This window comes from Acartia tonsa, chromosome 8 (genome assembly GCF_053477335.1).
Source record: "Acartia tonsa isolate MP-2025a chromosome 8, ASM5347733v1, whole genome shotgun sequence".
Classification (NCBI taxonomy): domain Eukaryota; kingdom Metazoa; phylum Arthropoda; class Copepoda; order Calanoida; family Acartiidae; genus Acartia; species Acartia tonsa.
The window spans coordinates 48,458,786-48,475,094 of record NC_137267.1 but is presented as its reverse complement, the minus strand read 5'-3'; the positions used below and the strand labels follow the sequence as shown (position 1 = coordinate 48,475,094).

General features: G+C 33.7%; 1 protein-coding gene across 2 annotated transcripts; it reads left to right on the top strand.

Moving 5' to 3' along the window:
• Positions 1-13,457, top strand: LOC145327172 (compound eye opsin BCRH2-like). Of its 2 annotated transcripts, none has more exons than XM_080170741.1 (12): positions 1-101; positions 1,089-1,165; positions 1,677-1,772; positions 2,394-2,471; positions 2,913-2,970; positions 3,449-3,579; positions 4,745-4,870; positions 5,269-5,355; positions 6,316-6,438; positions 11,112-11,238; positions 11,872-11,968; positions 12,793-13,457. In XM_080170741.1, the coding sequence occupies exons 1-12, from the start codon at positions 32-34 to the stop codon at positions 12,848-12,850; spliced, it is 1,128 nt and encodes a 375-aa protein (XP_080026867.1). In that variant the 5' UTR covers positions 1-31; the 3' UTR covers positions 12,851-13,457. The 2 variants fall into 2 exon arrangements, with proteins under 2 accessions (XP_080026867.1, XP_080026868.1); XM_080170742.1 differs by lacking the exon at positions 1-101 and adding an exon at positions 166-210.
• The last annotated feature ends 2,852 nt before the right edge of the window (positions 13,458-16,309 follow it).

The window sequence follows — 16,309 nt, the reverse complement described above, 5'->3', positions numbered from 1 at the left end:
TATTTTTCAGTGAAAACTTTAGACCAACAAGATGTCGGGGTACGTTCCATCAGGACAAGGCGTCTACATGGATGAAAACTATAATCTTATCTACCAAGAAGGTAAATACAACGCCCCTAGAGGCCTCTAGGGGCCCTTTTAACGTGGGGGGGGAGTCGACAGGGCAAGGCGTCTTCATGGATGAAAACTATAATCTTATCTACCAAGAAGGTAAATATAACGCCCCTAGAGGCCTCTACGCTAGCGACACTATGCGGCGGGAATATTTCCATTTTTTTTATATTTTATTGTGATTTCTCTTGGGAGGGTGGTGGTACCCTCCCCAAAATTAGTTTTAAACCTTTCCGGGACCTATGAGAAGCTACCCTGTTAATGAGAACCAGATCAGTTCAGCGGTTAGCGAGATCCTTCGGTACAGACACACAGACAAACAGACAGACAAACATCCTGTTACTTTAGTATAAGGATTATCAGCTTTGCCCCTAACATCTAAAAACTCTACATTCGAAGGGGAACAGAGAATCAAAAAACCAACTCGCAAGTCAAGTTTTAAGTCAGTTGGGACATTTTAACACGTAGCTCCGTAACTATACGTAGCACAGGAATCGTTCTTATATTTCCAAAAAAAAATAGACTTCTTAGCGGTTCTAACGATATGCGTAACATTTTTCTACTATTAACACAAGCCACGCAATTTTAATTCTAAAAATGTCCGCATTTTTTTGCACACCCTTTACTTTAACTTTTAATCAAAATACTATGTCAAGCTTCTTTAAGATGGAAAAAAACATTCGTTTCAAAAGTTTGTGCTTTCTTGATAAAGTTTTTAAAAAGCTGTTAAGATGATAAAAAATATTCATATCTAAGTTTTATTTAAATACCGAAATGTTGGCATTGATTAAATTTAAATATTCTGGGCAGGTCTTGAGCTATTTATGAGATTTGTTTAATTTACCAGTTTCATATACAGTTCAATGTCCTCCCACATGCACTGGAAAATTGTACAAGACTCAATTAAAGTGTTAGTGAATGGTTTTGCAGGTTTAACCAGACTTTGGGTTCTCATTGTAAATAGCGAATTAATTCAGGTGCCAGCCATTTTGATGGAATTCCCAAAGAATTGATGGAAGTTATGGACCCACATTGGGGCACCTTTCCGCCACAGGTAACAATCCCCCCCCCCCCCCCAACTGCACAAAAAAATATTCATCTTTCATTTTTTTTTAAGTAAAAATCAGCATGATTTAAATAGAAGTACGGACTTTCTGGTGACGATTGTAGAGATACTACGCTTTCTAAATAGTATCTAAAAGTTACAGTAATCAGCATGCAAAGTTGATAATAGTTATTTCTCGCATCGTATTATAAACGGCTTTCCGCGGATATAGAATGTACAATTATGCGTTTTTAGCCCCGAGGTGCCGAAGATACCTCGCAATGTTACGTAGGAGTCTCTATACTTAAAATAAAAATTTCGATTTATTATTATTTCTCTTGGGAGGGTGGTGGTACCCTCCCCCAAAATAGTTATAAACCTTCCCGGGACCTATGAGAAGCTACCCTGTTAAGGAGAACCCGATCGGTTCAGCGGTTTGCGAGATCCTTCGTTACAAACAAACACACAGACACACAAACATCCTGTTACCTTAGTGTAAGGATAATTATTCTTTATTTAGCATCCCCTGATAGTTCATATAGCTGGTCTTTGCTATCTTATTCTATGGTGTATAAGTGCCTTTGGTAACTGCCTAGTCATATACATTTTTCTAAAGGTAAATAATTTTTTTTATTATTATTTGTTAATATTTTTCTAAGGCGTTGCTACGATCAATATATTATTACTTAGATGTTGCATCAAACTTTCATGTATTCTGATAAAGTGATGCTAGCAGTTGGCTAAAATAAGGATAATCAGCGTTATCCTCTTAGAATTTTTTTTTTTTTAATTTTGAAAATTTGAGTACCCTTCCCCCACCCCTCCCCGGACAACGACGAACAACTATTTTAGGTTAGGTTAGGTTTTAGGCTAGGGAGCCGAGCGCTGCGACTAGGCAGGCAAGGGGGCCGAGCGCTGCGGCTAGGCAGGCAAGGGGGCCGAGCGCTGCGGCTAGGCAGGCTAGGGAGCCGAGCGCTGCGGCCAGAGTTCATAGTTCGCTGTTTGGGGGGGGGGATACTCAAATTTTCAAAATTTAAAAAAAAATTATAAGAGGATAATATCGGATAATCCCCATTTACCTTATCCACTTCCCTCCTGCTGGAAGAACGGACATACCAATAAATGAGGTCCATATTAGCATCCAAAATTTAAGACACATTTTCCCCTGTCAATATATCCATGTATTTTATGTCCATATTTGCCACTAAAAGTTGATATTGTTCTTGTTGTTTTTTAGACCTCAACCCTACGAACTCCATCAAATATTTTCATTGTAAATCTGGCTTTCTCGGATCTTTGTATGATAACAACGATGGTAAGTTTTTTTTAGGGAGTGGGGGTGATTCATAAAGCAATTTCCAGTATAGCTTTGATCAAAACTGATTAATACCCTCAGCTCTTAGTCATACCGAAAAATCAAATATAATATCATATTATAGACAATTTTCTGTGAATAAAATATTTGTTTTGTAGGCCCTTGTGGCCAACTAAACTGGAAATAATCTGTCAATAATATGGTGCAAAAATTAACTATTTTAATTGATAAATAGGTACAATACTATAAAGTTTCCCCAGCTGACCTTACATAAAATACTAAGGGAGGCCAAGGAAACCCAGACTAGCCCAAAAAATCCACAGAATTTGGGCAATTGCCTTTTCTTATAGTGCCTACAAAAAATTGGGCATCCGTATTGTATGACGTCATATTTATTAAATGGGCACTAATTAATGATTCGATGACTTTGTTTTTTTTCAGGGTTTACCTGTTGGCATTGGAATATTTATATCAAGATACTGGCCCTATGGAGTCTTTGGTAAGCTATATCTTACTAGGGTTGGGCCGGATAAAGGATATTGAAATATCCAGATATCCGGTAATTTGCCGGATATCAAATGTCGGCTAGACATTCGGCTGGCTCTTGATATCCAGCATTAAAAATCATCTGGAGATCTGGTATCCTTCTAAAAAAGTATCTGGCCCAACCCTATTTCTTACGCCAAAATTGATTTAGAATATACGTCATCAATTTAGCTTGCTAACACGGACATCAATTATTGGTAAGTTCGTTCATCAAGTAGAAGGGGGAGTAGTTGGTTTAATGTGGATGGATGGGGTGGGAATCTTTTGTTAGCCATAATGGGTTTAAATCTCAGCCTAAATTTCGTCTTTTGGCTGCAATGATGTTTTAATTTTAGAAGGGATAATTTTGTTTATAGTAATTAGAGTGAATTCTAACAAATTTTGTGTTCATTATCTTATCCCTTTAGATAACTGAAAATAAACGTTTTTAGCATGTCAGCTGTACGGATGTCTTGGCGCCATCTTTGGAACCGGTTCTCTAATGACTATGATCCTCATTGGCTATGATCGTTACAATGTCATTGTCAAAGGCTTTAGTGGAGTCAAAATAACAACTGGAAAGGTTGGTAATTATATTTGTTTCTAGTATGGCTTCGAAACCGATCAATATCCACTGGACTAGTAGAACTGGTTTTTAGCCAAATGGAGATAGATAATATGTATTGTTTTTTAACTCCCTAGGTTTCTACAAATATCTATTTCTTGAAAGTATTAAGTTTTATATTTCTTTTTACAATTTTAAACTCAAAAGTTACTAATTCATTCCAACATTCACTGTTTTTATTTTTCAAAATTCTTATTTTTGAAGTCTATATTACAAATATGCTATTATGAAGTTCAAAAATTTGAAGACATAAATTATTTAACATTTTCTAGGCTGCCCTATTTCTCTTGATCCTATGGACGTACACAGTGTTCCTCCATTCCTTGGCTGGGGGGCTATGTTGCAACCGTATAGATCTGACATGGATCTTGAAGCAATTAAGCAGGCCCTTTTGTAAATGTTAAAAGTTGGAAGTTTCTGTAAAAGTTGTCGTAATTATAGGGGTACATGGCAGATTTACCACTAGCAAAAATACAGTGATATTACTGTCATAAACATAGTGATTTGCTGTCATAAACACAGTTTTACTGTCAAATTCACACCTTCGTTTTTAGGGGGTATGACAAAAATACAGTTATTGCACTGGCATATTCACAGTTTTGCTGTCAATTATACACCTACATATTGACAAAAATACATCTATTAAATTTATTATTTGTCAATTATACACCTACATATTGACAAATATACATCTATTAAATTCATACCTACTTATTTATCCAGTTCCAGTCAATGAAAATTTTGTCTTTAAAAGAATCACCCCTCAAATATTTTTTTCTACTCTCAATAAACTAAAACCTTAACTAAGTTTATTTATAATTAATATTAATTTAAAAGTAGGTGTACTTTTGTCATCAAAACTGTGAATTTGACAGCATACTTTAATTTCATGGGTGTGAACTTGACAGTAAAACTGTGTTTATGACAGCGGAAAGGTGTAATTTTGACAGTGGATAAAAAAATATTGCCAAAAATACAGCTAAAAACGAAATTGACAAAAACACACCCAATATTTGTCAAAAACACAGTGGCTGTACTTATGCTAGTGGTAAAAGTGGCAGCACCCCAATTATAGGTATTAAATGAAAATAGGACATATAAATTATTATTGATCAATTTTTAGGCTGCCCTATTTCTGTTGATCTTATGGGTATACACAGTTGGAATCTGTGTTCCCCCATTCCTAGGCTGGGGTGCTTATGCTGCTGAGGGTCTCCTTGTCACTTGTGGATATGATTATCTTAAAGAGGTAGGTCATTAATTGTAACAAGAAGGGGGGGGGGGATTTATCGTGTGTTTGTGTTTTACGTTAGGTTAGGCTAAATTAGGTTATATTTTATATGAATGTAAAAAGATCTGTCTGTGTGTACTAAGGATCTCGCTAACCACTAAACCGATATGGATCTCCTTCATAATGTAGCTTCTCATCTATGAGAAGCTACCATGTAAAGGAGAACCATATCAGTTCAGTAGTTATTTTAGGTTAAGTAAATGTTAAGGATTGCTCCGAAGTGTTAAAAAATTGATCCTGCAGGGTTTTAGCCCTCCACAGGGGCTATAAATAGGAGAAAAGCAACTGTGAAAATAATCGAAACCCGCTACTTTGACTAACTTTCCTGATCCCAATTTTTTTTATTTTAACAACAGGATTGGAATAGAAAGAGTTTCATGTTGTATGCCTTCCTTGGAAATTATTTGTTCCCTCTACTTATCATCACATACTTCTATGGTCAGGTAATAGATATAGTATACCTAGATGGTCTTACTGTTGCCTATTGGCTGATTTAGAGAGTGTGTCTCTAGATTATTTCTATTATTTGTTCCCTCTCCTTATCATCACATACTTCTAGTAATCGATATATAAAGGATGTTAGGGGCGTCCAAGCTTTTTTATTTTTTTTTTTTTGGGGGGGGGGGGGGGGTAAATGGCGCGCAAAGCTCACCGCAAATTCCCCGCCCCCTAAAATTTACCCCAGGGGTAAAATTTTTGGGCGGGGTAATTTAAATACTATTAAATATTTAGTAGTAAAAATTTTTTTGTTAGGGATTATTTATTTTGGGGGGTACTTACCCCCCACCCAAATTGTTTGGGGGGTAAATACCCCCTCCTAAATGGTTGGGGGGTCCTATGGCACCCCCAAGATAGAGGTAAATTTTGAATGAGGGGTGGGGGGGTAAAATGAAAAAAAAATTGGGGGTAATCCCCACTTCCCCCCCCCCCTCCCTGGACGTCCAAGCTTTTTTTATTTTGGTAAAATGGCATGCAAAACATGCCAATTCAAATTCAAATATTTCATGAGGATTCCTATAACAATTATATAGATATAGGAAGCATAGCAAATCTATAATCATACCATTATAATCTATAATCATTACCATTATTTTATATCCTATGATTTCTAAAACCACAAGGTACAATGTTATACGTAAAGCATCTCTATAATCAAGTTCTAAAAATGTAAGTATGTCCTTCAAACAGTATTTGAGAAGTTTTGCAAGCTATGAAAGCTCAAGCCCAGAAATGAATGTATAATGTTGGATATTTTACCCATATGTTCTTGTTTCGATCCCACCAGAGAGTGTTCGGAGACTTTTGTAGTTGTAAAAAATATGAAGATTCTGCCTAGTAAAAGTTGTTGCAAATATAGGTATTAAAAAATAAAAATGATTTTTTTTATCGTTCCACGATTTTAGATTGTCCGAGCTGTTGTAAGTCACGAAGCAGCTATGAAAGCTCAAGCCAAGAAAATGAATGTAGAGTCTCTGAAATCTGGCAATGATCAAAACGCAGAAAGTGCTGAGATGAAAATTGCAAAGGTTAGATTTTTATTAATAGTTATTTATCGCTTCGTATTATAGGCAGGTTTCTGTGGATATTAAAATGAAAAACCATAAGATTAAAACTAAATGCCCGGATCAACATAACTGGCACAGCGACTCTGATCGGAAATTGACAACATATTCATATGCGCTGTACTAAATCAATCATTACTTGGACTAATTTAACCAAATTAGGTGTTTTTTAGGTTTTTGATAATTCATACAACCCCCTTAAATTATTCATTACAATAAAATTCAATTACAAAATTTATTTACTGTGTAAATTTGCATAAATATGACGTTTTTACTGACAATTAGGTTGATTTTTACTCAAAGCATATTTCTTGTAGACAATAAAATGATTATAACTTTTGTTCTATTTAAGATAAATTGATGAAATAAAAAGTATATTCAATTTTATTATGCTGAGAAGTCACTTATTGATTTTAAGAAATAATAAACCCCTTTGAGTGGGGGAGGGGGGGGGCGTTGAGTATCGAAATAAGAAACTAATGTAAATTTCTTTTCTATTGTTGGTTTTAATGATTCATATAGCAGCCAAACTGTTTTTAGGCAATACCCATTTGTCTGTCTGTCCCTCTGTCTGTCTGTCCTTTTGTCTGTCTGTCCCACCACTTGTCTGTCTATCTGTCTAACTGCCTCTCTTTTGGATTTCAATGAATCATCTAGCATAGCCTAATTGTAATTTGTAAATGCCTCAAAGACTGTCTGTTACTATTTACCTGTCCCTCTGTCTGTCTGTCGGTCCGTCTGTCTGTCTGTCCCTTCGTCTGGCTGATCATTCACAAGTTCTCTATTGGATTTTATCTAATTAATTGTCTATTATAGTCAAACTTTGATAATTCTTCTTGCCTGTCTGTCTGTCTATCTGCTGAGTTTCTACCCTTGGTCTAACAGACTGATTCACTTAATTTATAAAACATTAGATTTAACTAATAATATGGTGGTATCTTGTACCAAGAGATACACAAATAACCTTGTGTTGAAAAAAACAAATAAAAAATGATTCAATTTCTTCTATGAAAAAAAAGTGTAATACATGTTCCTTTAATATCTTTGTACATCAAAAATATGTTTCAAATTTATAATATCAGGTTATATTCCATTAATTTATTAACAACTAAATTTTTTGACACCCTACTTATGACTTTTAATAGCCCCCTTTAACTATTTTATTAAGATTTTACCAAAACTACTTTACATAAGAAATTTATTACATTTTAAATTTTTTTTATAAAAAGAGGATTGGGATATATCTCCCTCCCAACATTAACTTTGAGCACTATTGTTAAATATATTAAAAGTTATAAACATATATCTATCAAGACCATTAAAGGAATAACCTCAAGTTTAAGGGGGGGGGGGTTATATCAACCATCTCGTAATAATGCGCAAATTGAACTTAGAATTCGAATTTCATTACAAAACTTGGCATGAGTAATCCTTGGTCAGTAGTTGGTTCAGTTAGTAATCTATTTTCCCAAAATGAAACAAAAAATTGGAAAAGTGATGGCTAACAGCTGACGGCTTAGTTGTTTAGCCGTTTTTGGGCTATATTCAGGGCAAAACTATCATTAATTACATAGGAATCAACTTTTTGAAACATATTTTTGCTTTAAATATCCATTTTTAAAATTTCTTGTACCAGCTGCTAAATGGCTAGAACTGGCTGAAAATGGCTGGGAGCAGCTAAGAGTATGAAGAGTAGATAGGGCTTGTGACATGTCTAGGGGTAGGTTTTTATATGTACTAAGCTCAAAAATACTATTATAAATGGTGGGGGTCCATCCATTTGGCAGCTGGGGCTGTTACACAGACTGTTAAAAACCTACCTAGAGACACGTCACAAGCCCTATCTACTCATTCTACTCTTGGCTGCTCCCAGCTGAGCTGCGGCCATTAGCAAGCTGCCATATGGATTTTTTGTGGTATTTTTGAGCTCAGCACCCATAAAAACCTACCCTTAGACACATCAAAAGCCCTTTCTACTCATCATACTCTTTGCCACTCCCAGCTGTTTTCAGCCAGTTCTAGCTAGTAAGTGGGTGGTACTGAAAATTAAAATATGGTTATTGGTATAATTTAACATACATTAAAGCAAAAGTATGTTTTTGAAAAAACCTACCCTAGACATGTCACATCTTCCAAAGTCAAAATTGCATACATATATAATACAATATTTGAGGTCATAATTTACTATAAATATTAACACTATCTGTGTAAAAACTTTGAGGGAAACCCCAAATAAAATTAATGGTCTTCTTATCAATAAAGGGGGGGGGGGGGCGGGGTTTGGTGCTGGAAGGTAAGCAAAATTGATTGAATATTGAGCTAAAATTTTGAAACTGCCTGGTCCAGTAGTTACTGCATCTAAATGAAAAACAAAGAAAAAAAAATCTTTAAAATTGAGATCACACAAAAGAACTAAAAAAACATTCTTTTTGCAGATTTCAAAAACTTTGCAGTGCTCGTGAGGTCACAATTATTGCATCAAAGAAAAAAATATTTAGCATGGGTCATTTTTTTGTTTAAATCAACCACATTTTTACTGGGGGCAAAACTTTTATCAAAATTTTTCCAGGGCTGGATGATTTAATCTACAATATATACTTTTGGCTGTTGACAGCTGTTCTCAGCCATTTTTGGCAGTTTTCAGCTGTTATGACAGCAAAATCTAGAAATTAAAAAAGTGTTTTTATTAATATGTCCATGACATAAAGTTATAATGTTAATTAAAGTTTAATTTCATGGAAATATTCAATTTTTTTATATCCTTATAAGCCATTACCCAGCTGCCACTATTTTTGGTAGTATATTTCAGCTCAGCACCCATTAAAAACTATTCCTAATGGATGATTCCTAGGTAATTATTGATGGATTTGCCCTGAAAACAGCCCAAAAACGGCTAAACAGCTGAGCAAACAGCCATTAGCCATTAATTTTCCAAATTTTTGTTCCATTTTGGGAGAATAGATCTACCAAGGATAACTCATGCCAAGTTTTGTAATGAAATTCGAATTCTAAGTGCCATTTGTGCATTGATTATGTGATGGTTGCCTTAACCCCCCCCCCCCTTAAGCTTAACTTTTTGTTAAATTTTGAAAAACAGAACTACCAAGGATTACACATGCCAATTTTCATACCAAAATTTGGATTAATTGATTATGGGATGGTTGCATTAACTCCCCCCCCCCCCCCCTACATATGTATGAGAGCTTCCTCATGTCTCAATTTACTAATTAAAAGTTGTACAGTACAGTTGTACAGAATATTGCAAGATTTTTTTAGTAAAGTCTGGTAATTAATTTATCTAAAAATAGATAGCATAGAATTATCTGAATATGTGACTTGCTTATATACACCCTCCTTAAACACCCTCAACCCCACTTTATTTTAGGGGGTGTAAATTTATTTCCTTTACACCCCCTTGGAATTTATAGAGGGGTGTATCTGAGGGTGTAGGCTCTTGTCAAGAGGGTGGACATGGGTGGACACCTAGGGAGGTGTATCCATCCCCCTTAATTTTACAAGGGTGGTGTAAACAACCCCTATACCAACCTTTTGCACGCCTTTGATCTTAACTATACTTTCAGAGTACATAAAGTTGTAAATTCTGTAATTATTCTACAAAAATTATCTTCCAAAATTGATATATAATTTTCGGGGTGACGTGGGGTGGACTAAACATTAAAATTTTATGGAAAAAAATATATCTTTAGAACATTCATGACTTGAAATTATCCCCCCTTTGTACTCAATACGCATTTTTTATTCTAAGTGCGTCAATTTGTGTCTAAAGATACCCTTAGTTTAAGCATTAATTTCCCCAAAAAATGATGAAAAAAGATAAATTGTTTTTTGATAAAATGATAAAAGTATATGTAAAATAAAATAACCAGCAAAAAAAATTATAAAATTACGTTAAATAGAACGAAAATTAGAGCGTTTTGCAAGCCTTGTAAAATGCGTATTCTTCTTAAAAATTGTTACAATTTCGTGAGTTGAGTAAAACTTTTATAAGTTTCCCATTTCTATAAGTGAACGAGCCGCGGTGCTGGTATTGATTTTATGATCTATACTTTAATATTTGTGGAGTATGGCTGTAATATGATAATATGAATTATTTTTCAGTATGGCCTAAATTCTAGTTTTTAAAATGATATGTATGATTTTTGTATGCTTAATAGTTTCAGAACTATTTTAGAACAATTAGGACCAAACATGAAAATAAATTGTGTAGTAAACCATTAAATGAGAACCTGCAACCAGGGCTCAACACATGGCTCATTCGCGCATCGTTGGGGAGGTGATAGGTTTGAATCTCGGCATAACACTGTGTCAAACTAAAGACTTTAAAATGGTTCCTACATCTACTATGTTAAGCACAACTAATTACCATGTACAGTTGGAACTTCCAGATAAAGGCCGTGAAATCAAAGATTTGGTTGTCTATTAGGTGCTACCTTACCTTACCTTACTCCAAGTGTTTTGAACAGAAAAGGACAGATTTCGCTCCCCTTAGTTATCCTAAGTTGTTGGTAATTAATAGGTAATTTATTAAGTGAAAACTACAAAAATCATATGTTTACCAAATGAATAAATAGAAATTATTGATTATTATTTGATTCAGACAAATATCAAAATTTTAGGTTGCTATAACAAATGTATTGTTGTGGTTCTGTATTTGGACCCCGTATGCCACCATTAATATGATTGGCCAGTTTGGTAACAAAGAGCTTGTCACACCTATTGTTTCTCAGCTACCAGCTTTTCTAGGTATCCCATTGATAGATAGATAGATAGATAGATAGATAGATAGATAGATAGATAGATAGATAGATAGATAGATAAATAGATAGATAGATAGATAGATAGATAGATAGATAGATTGATAGATAGATAGATTGATAGATAGATAGATAGATAGATAGATAGATAGATAGATAGATAGATAGATAGATAGATAGATAGATAGATAGATAGTTAGATAGATAGATAGATAGATAGATAGATAGATAGATAGATAGATAGATAGATAGATAGATAGATAGATAGATAGATAGATAGATAGATAGATAGATAGATAGATAGATAGATAGATAGATAGATAGATAGATAGATAGATAGATAGATAGATAGATAGATAGATAGATAGATAGATAGATAGATAGTTAGATAGATAGATAGATAGATAGATAGATAGATAGATAGATAGATAGATAGATAGATAGATAAGCCTTAGCTAAAGTGCCCCTAGAGGCCTCTAGATTATATATATTCTATATTTCAGCTAAGCTAGCCTCAGTATTGAACCCCTTGGTGTACGCTGTCTCACATCCCAAGTATAGAGAAGCCTTGGCTAAAGTGCCCCTAGAGGTCTCTAGATTATATATATATTCTATATTTCAGCTAAGCTGGCCTCAGTGTTGAACCCCTTGGTGTACGCTGTCTCACATCCCAAGTACAGAGAAGCCTTGGCAAAAGAAGTTCCTTGTCTTGGAATAGGAAATTTTGAAATTAGAAAATTACAAAATAAACTCTTCTATAGATTACAACTAGTGGTTGAAACGTTTGAACACTCAAGTTTATTAACCAAACAATTAAACTAATCAAAATTCAATGAAAGTCCCCAAAATTGTTAGGCCAACGAATAAGAAAACTTTATTTAAAGCTTTGGGGACTTGCGTAATAAGCAGCCCAATTTCCCCTCCCTCCCTGTATAAATTTGCATTTTTTGCCTTTGCAACTAACTTAAATGAATAGTATTTAGTACTTTGTGAAGCCCAAAGCAATAATTGAACAATTTAAAGTTTATATTACTTCAAACATAAAAATCCTTTCTTTAAGAATGATAAACTACAAAATCAATTAACCATCCACAAAGGGTTCAATCTGTGTAATAATCATCACCTAAAAACGTATAGGTTGCAAATTCAAAGTGAATGTTTTTCTCAAAACTAATGGGTCAAATAGAGACGTCCAAGCCTTTTTTATTTGGGGGGGTAAAATTAGTGTTTTCAAAGGTTTGAGGGGGTAACCTAATGTAGAAGGAGAAATTGTCTCAAAAATCAGCCATGTGACGTCATAAAAATGAAAGAAAACCCCTAAAAAAAAGACAGATAATTACTCATTTTTATGACGTCGCATGGCTGATGTTTTAGACACGTTTTCCCTGCTTCATTTCAATGTATTTTACCCCCCCCCCCCCCTTTGACGTCTATGGGGTAAAATAAGGAAAAATAGTACTAGTAATAAATTTAGTAAAGAATAGTTAAATAATTAGGAAAATTTTTCTTTAAAGTTTTATAATTTCAAAATGCTTGTTGTAGGTAATGCACCTAACAAGGGAGACGACGGGGCCACTGCTAACGTGTCTGTCAAAGCTTAAGAATCAGGAACATAGAATTTTGTGGAGTATTTGTGCTCCTGGATCCAGGAATCTTGTAATAATCCTAGGAGCCAGGAAGCATTCGTTACCAGCAGTATTTCATCGTGAACTGAACTTAAGCCAATTGTTAATATCGTTGAATAAATAATAATTATTTATATGTTGTGTATTTTAATAATTGCTACTAATTTGTAATACTACTTTTTCATAGTTTGTAATTTTTATAAATATTTCTAGAATTTTAATTTTAAAACAGCGTATAGTGCCTAATAAAAAAACTACGTCATACAATACAAATGACCAATGATAGGCTAGTATATATTTTACCATTAGAGTATTACAATGCATACTAGCCTATTATTGGTAATTTGTATTGTATGACGTCATTTTTTGGCACTATAAGCTGCTTCTATAGTTTTTACCTAAAGAAATATATAAATATTTTTCTATAAAATTTAGTTCAAGAGAATATAGTTTAAAAGTGGCAATGTGAATTATGATTATAATATAGAATTGTAAATAATATTTGACATGTTATAATGATGTCATAGTGATTATAAATTATATATACCAAAGAAATAACAGAATTATAAAAGATTTTTATTGATTTTTTTTTATCTTATGTAGCGAAATATAACAAATTAAACGGTAAGACAAACGAACATCAACAAGTATCGAGTTACAACGCAGTTAATATTCGACATTATCATAAAAAAAATTATGAATCATTTATGACATCGTATCATATACAGCTTTCCAGTTTATGATTTTTTATTTTAATATGCCTGGAAAGATGTTTGTAATGCGATGCTATGCATGATTTTTTGGTAGGGCTGAGAACCGTTTTTTATAAGAGATGTTTTGCTTATAACATTATACTTTATCATAGCAGGAATCAAACACTGAATAAAAAGACAACATTATTTTAGAAATAAAAAGTTTCAAAACATAAATAAATCAGTTACAGAAATCATGCAAAGTATGAAACCGATAGAACGATTCTTACGAGCTATCCGTTGCAGACTGATCTACGCTTCGGTTATTGTCAGTGAGACCTAGACAAAGCATTTGATAAACAAATAATAAACAAGGATGACAACATCCATAAAAGCGAAGCACTAAAACGGTAGGACAAACGGACATTAACACTTATAGTGTCAAAACTGAATAATCAGAATATAAATGTATAAGAGTAGAAGCAAAATTGTAAGTAAATTTGTTGAAAAACTGCATTATACGGGATAATGTTTACGGACATACTTACTGTTTTAGGACTTGATTATAGAGTTGCTTCGCTTATAACAATATACTTTGTTGTCCAAGGAATCAATATACCAAAAATCAGATCAATCGGATTATTAAATCACATAAAAATTTGTTGTTAAAAAAGTAAAATAAATCTACATGTTTAAAATGGACGTACGGACATTTTGGTAATGATTATAGAATTGCTACGATTTCTAAATCGTACCTAACTACTAAAAGAATCACCATGCAAAATTTGAAATCGATAGGACAGTTCTAACATGCCTAAATTAACGAAAAAGCTATCCGTTTACGGACGGACGGACGTACGGACGGACCGACCCTAATTATAGAAATGCTTTTAAAAATTCAAATAATGAAAGGCAATCCCCAAATTTTATAATAACTTTTATTTGCTTAATTTTAATTGGTTGGTTAATTAAGCTCTGTGTTTCTGGATCATCATTGGAGATATACATCAGTTTATCGGCGATTGTCTTAACCCTATAGATTCCTGTTATGCAATGGAAAATTATCTTAAATTATGGTGGAAACGATAACATAAATAGAAGCTACAAATTCGCGATGATACTGTAAACGAGATTTGTTGGAATGTCGTCTTCGAGAACAGTTCTAAATAGGAAAATGTGAATCTGCCGTTGATTTGGATGGCTTCGCTTTGTCGTCAAATAGCTGCAGAATATTAGCTGCGAATCTTAACCTAGCTGCTAGTGTGACGCTTTTGATAACGTACATTACAAAGTTGTTTGCCTGCATAGAAAAAGATCTTGGTGAACTCTGAACTAGATTTTGTTTTTCGGTGAATATTCTTACTGATCTTGTGATGGCCTAGTACTATTTATTTTCGATTCTACTTCCCCCCCCCCAAAAAAAAAAATGAAGATTATTTTTTTCATTTTAAGAATTAAAAATGTAGGGCTTTCCAGCCCATATTGGGGTAATGCTCTGATGAAAAAGGACAAAAGCTCCCGTTAATGAAATGTGGAGGATTTCTCAATTTTAGAATGCCTTGTAATTCTTCGTTTGGATTAGGTTAGGTAAAGTGAGATTATTATCCCTTTGGATTAAGGCCCCTTTTTAAATATAGCTGTGGGATGCAGTGGTTATGCTAAGAAGTCGTCTTTTTATGGCTTTCAGGCGATGAAGATAAAGAGAAAGAAAAAAAAGATAGATAAAGAGATGAAAAAAGGGTGAAAAATATAAAGAGAGAGAAAAAATAAACTTTTAGGCGAAGCTAGGAGGGAAAAAGAGAAATAAAAAAGAAGAAAAGAAAGATAGTAGAAAAAGGAAAGAGAATGAAAAAAAGAAAGAGTGAGAGAAATGAAAAATAAGAAATATAAATGAAAGAGAGAAATATAAATGAAAAATGAGAAGCCACAATCTAAACTAAAAAAAGAGAGTGTTTAATCAGGTATCTAAAGGGATAAGACAATGGCCAATAAATTAATGAACATCCCCAATGTTGATACACAAAATTATCCCTTCTGTAGATTACAGTTTGTGGTTGAAACTTAATGAACCAATTAATCACTATCCAATAAAATTTCATAACGTTGTTAAATCAACAAATGAGAAAATTTAATCATAAAACTATAAAACAGGCATGTTTCATATCAAAATGACCGCATTGAAATGATGATTACGAATCTGAAAACCATTTTGAAAAATATTGGTCCTAAAAAAGTACCTAAAAACAGCTGATTTAGTCAAAATTGTTTATTTTGGTAGGTTATTTGAAAATCATTTCAGACTGAATCAAAATTTTTCAACCCGGTTTTCAGATTTGTAATCAGCATTTAAATGCGGTCATTTTGATATGCAACATGCCTGTGTTTGAAGGAATTTCAATTTTTGGTTTTATAAGGGAATGGGCAGATTTTATACCCCCCACGCGCCTGTTGATTTTGGATTAAAAATCCTCTTTCAAGTTTCACAGGGTTTTATACTGACCTAGTAACCCTTGCCAATGTCTACTTATGTGAAATCGACCCACTATATAATACATAGCCAAATTTCCCTTCCCTCCCTGGTGTCAAATAGATTTAGAATTAAAGAAAGAGAGAGAGAGAGAGAGAGAGAGAGAGACAGAGAGAGAGACAGAGAGAAAGAGAGAGAAAAAGAGAGAGAGAGAGAGAGAAAGAGAGAGAGAGAGAGAAAGAGAGAGTGATAGAGAGATAGAGAGAGAAAGAGAGT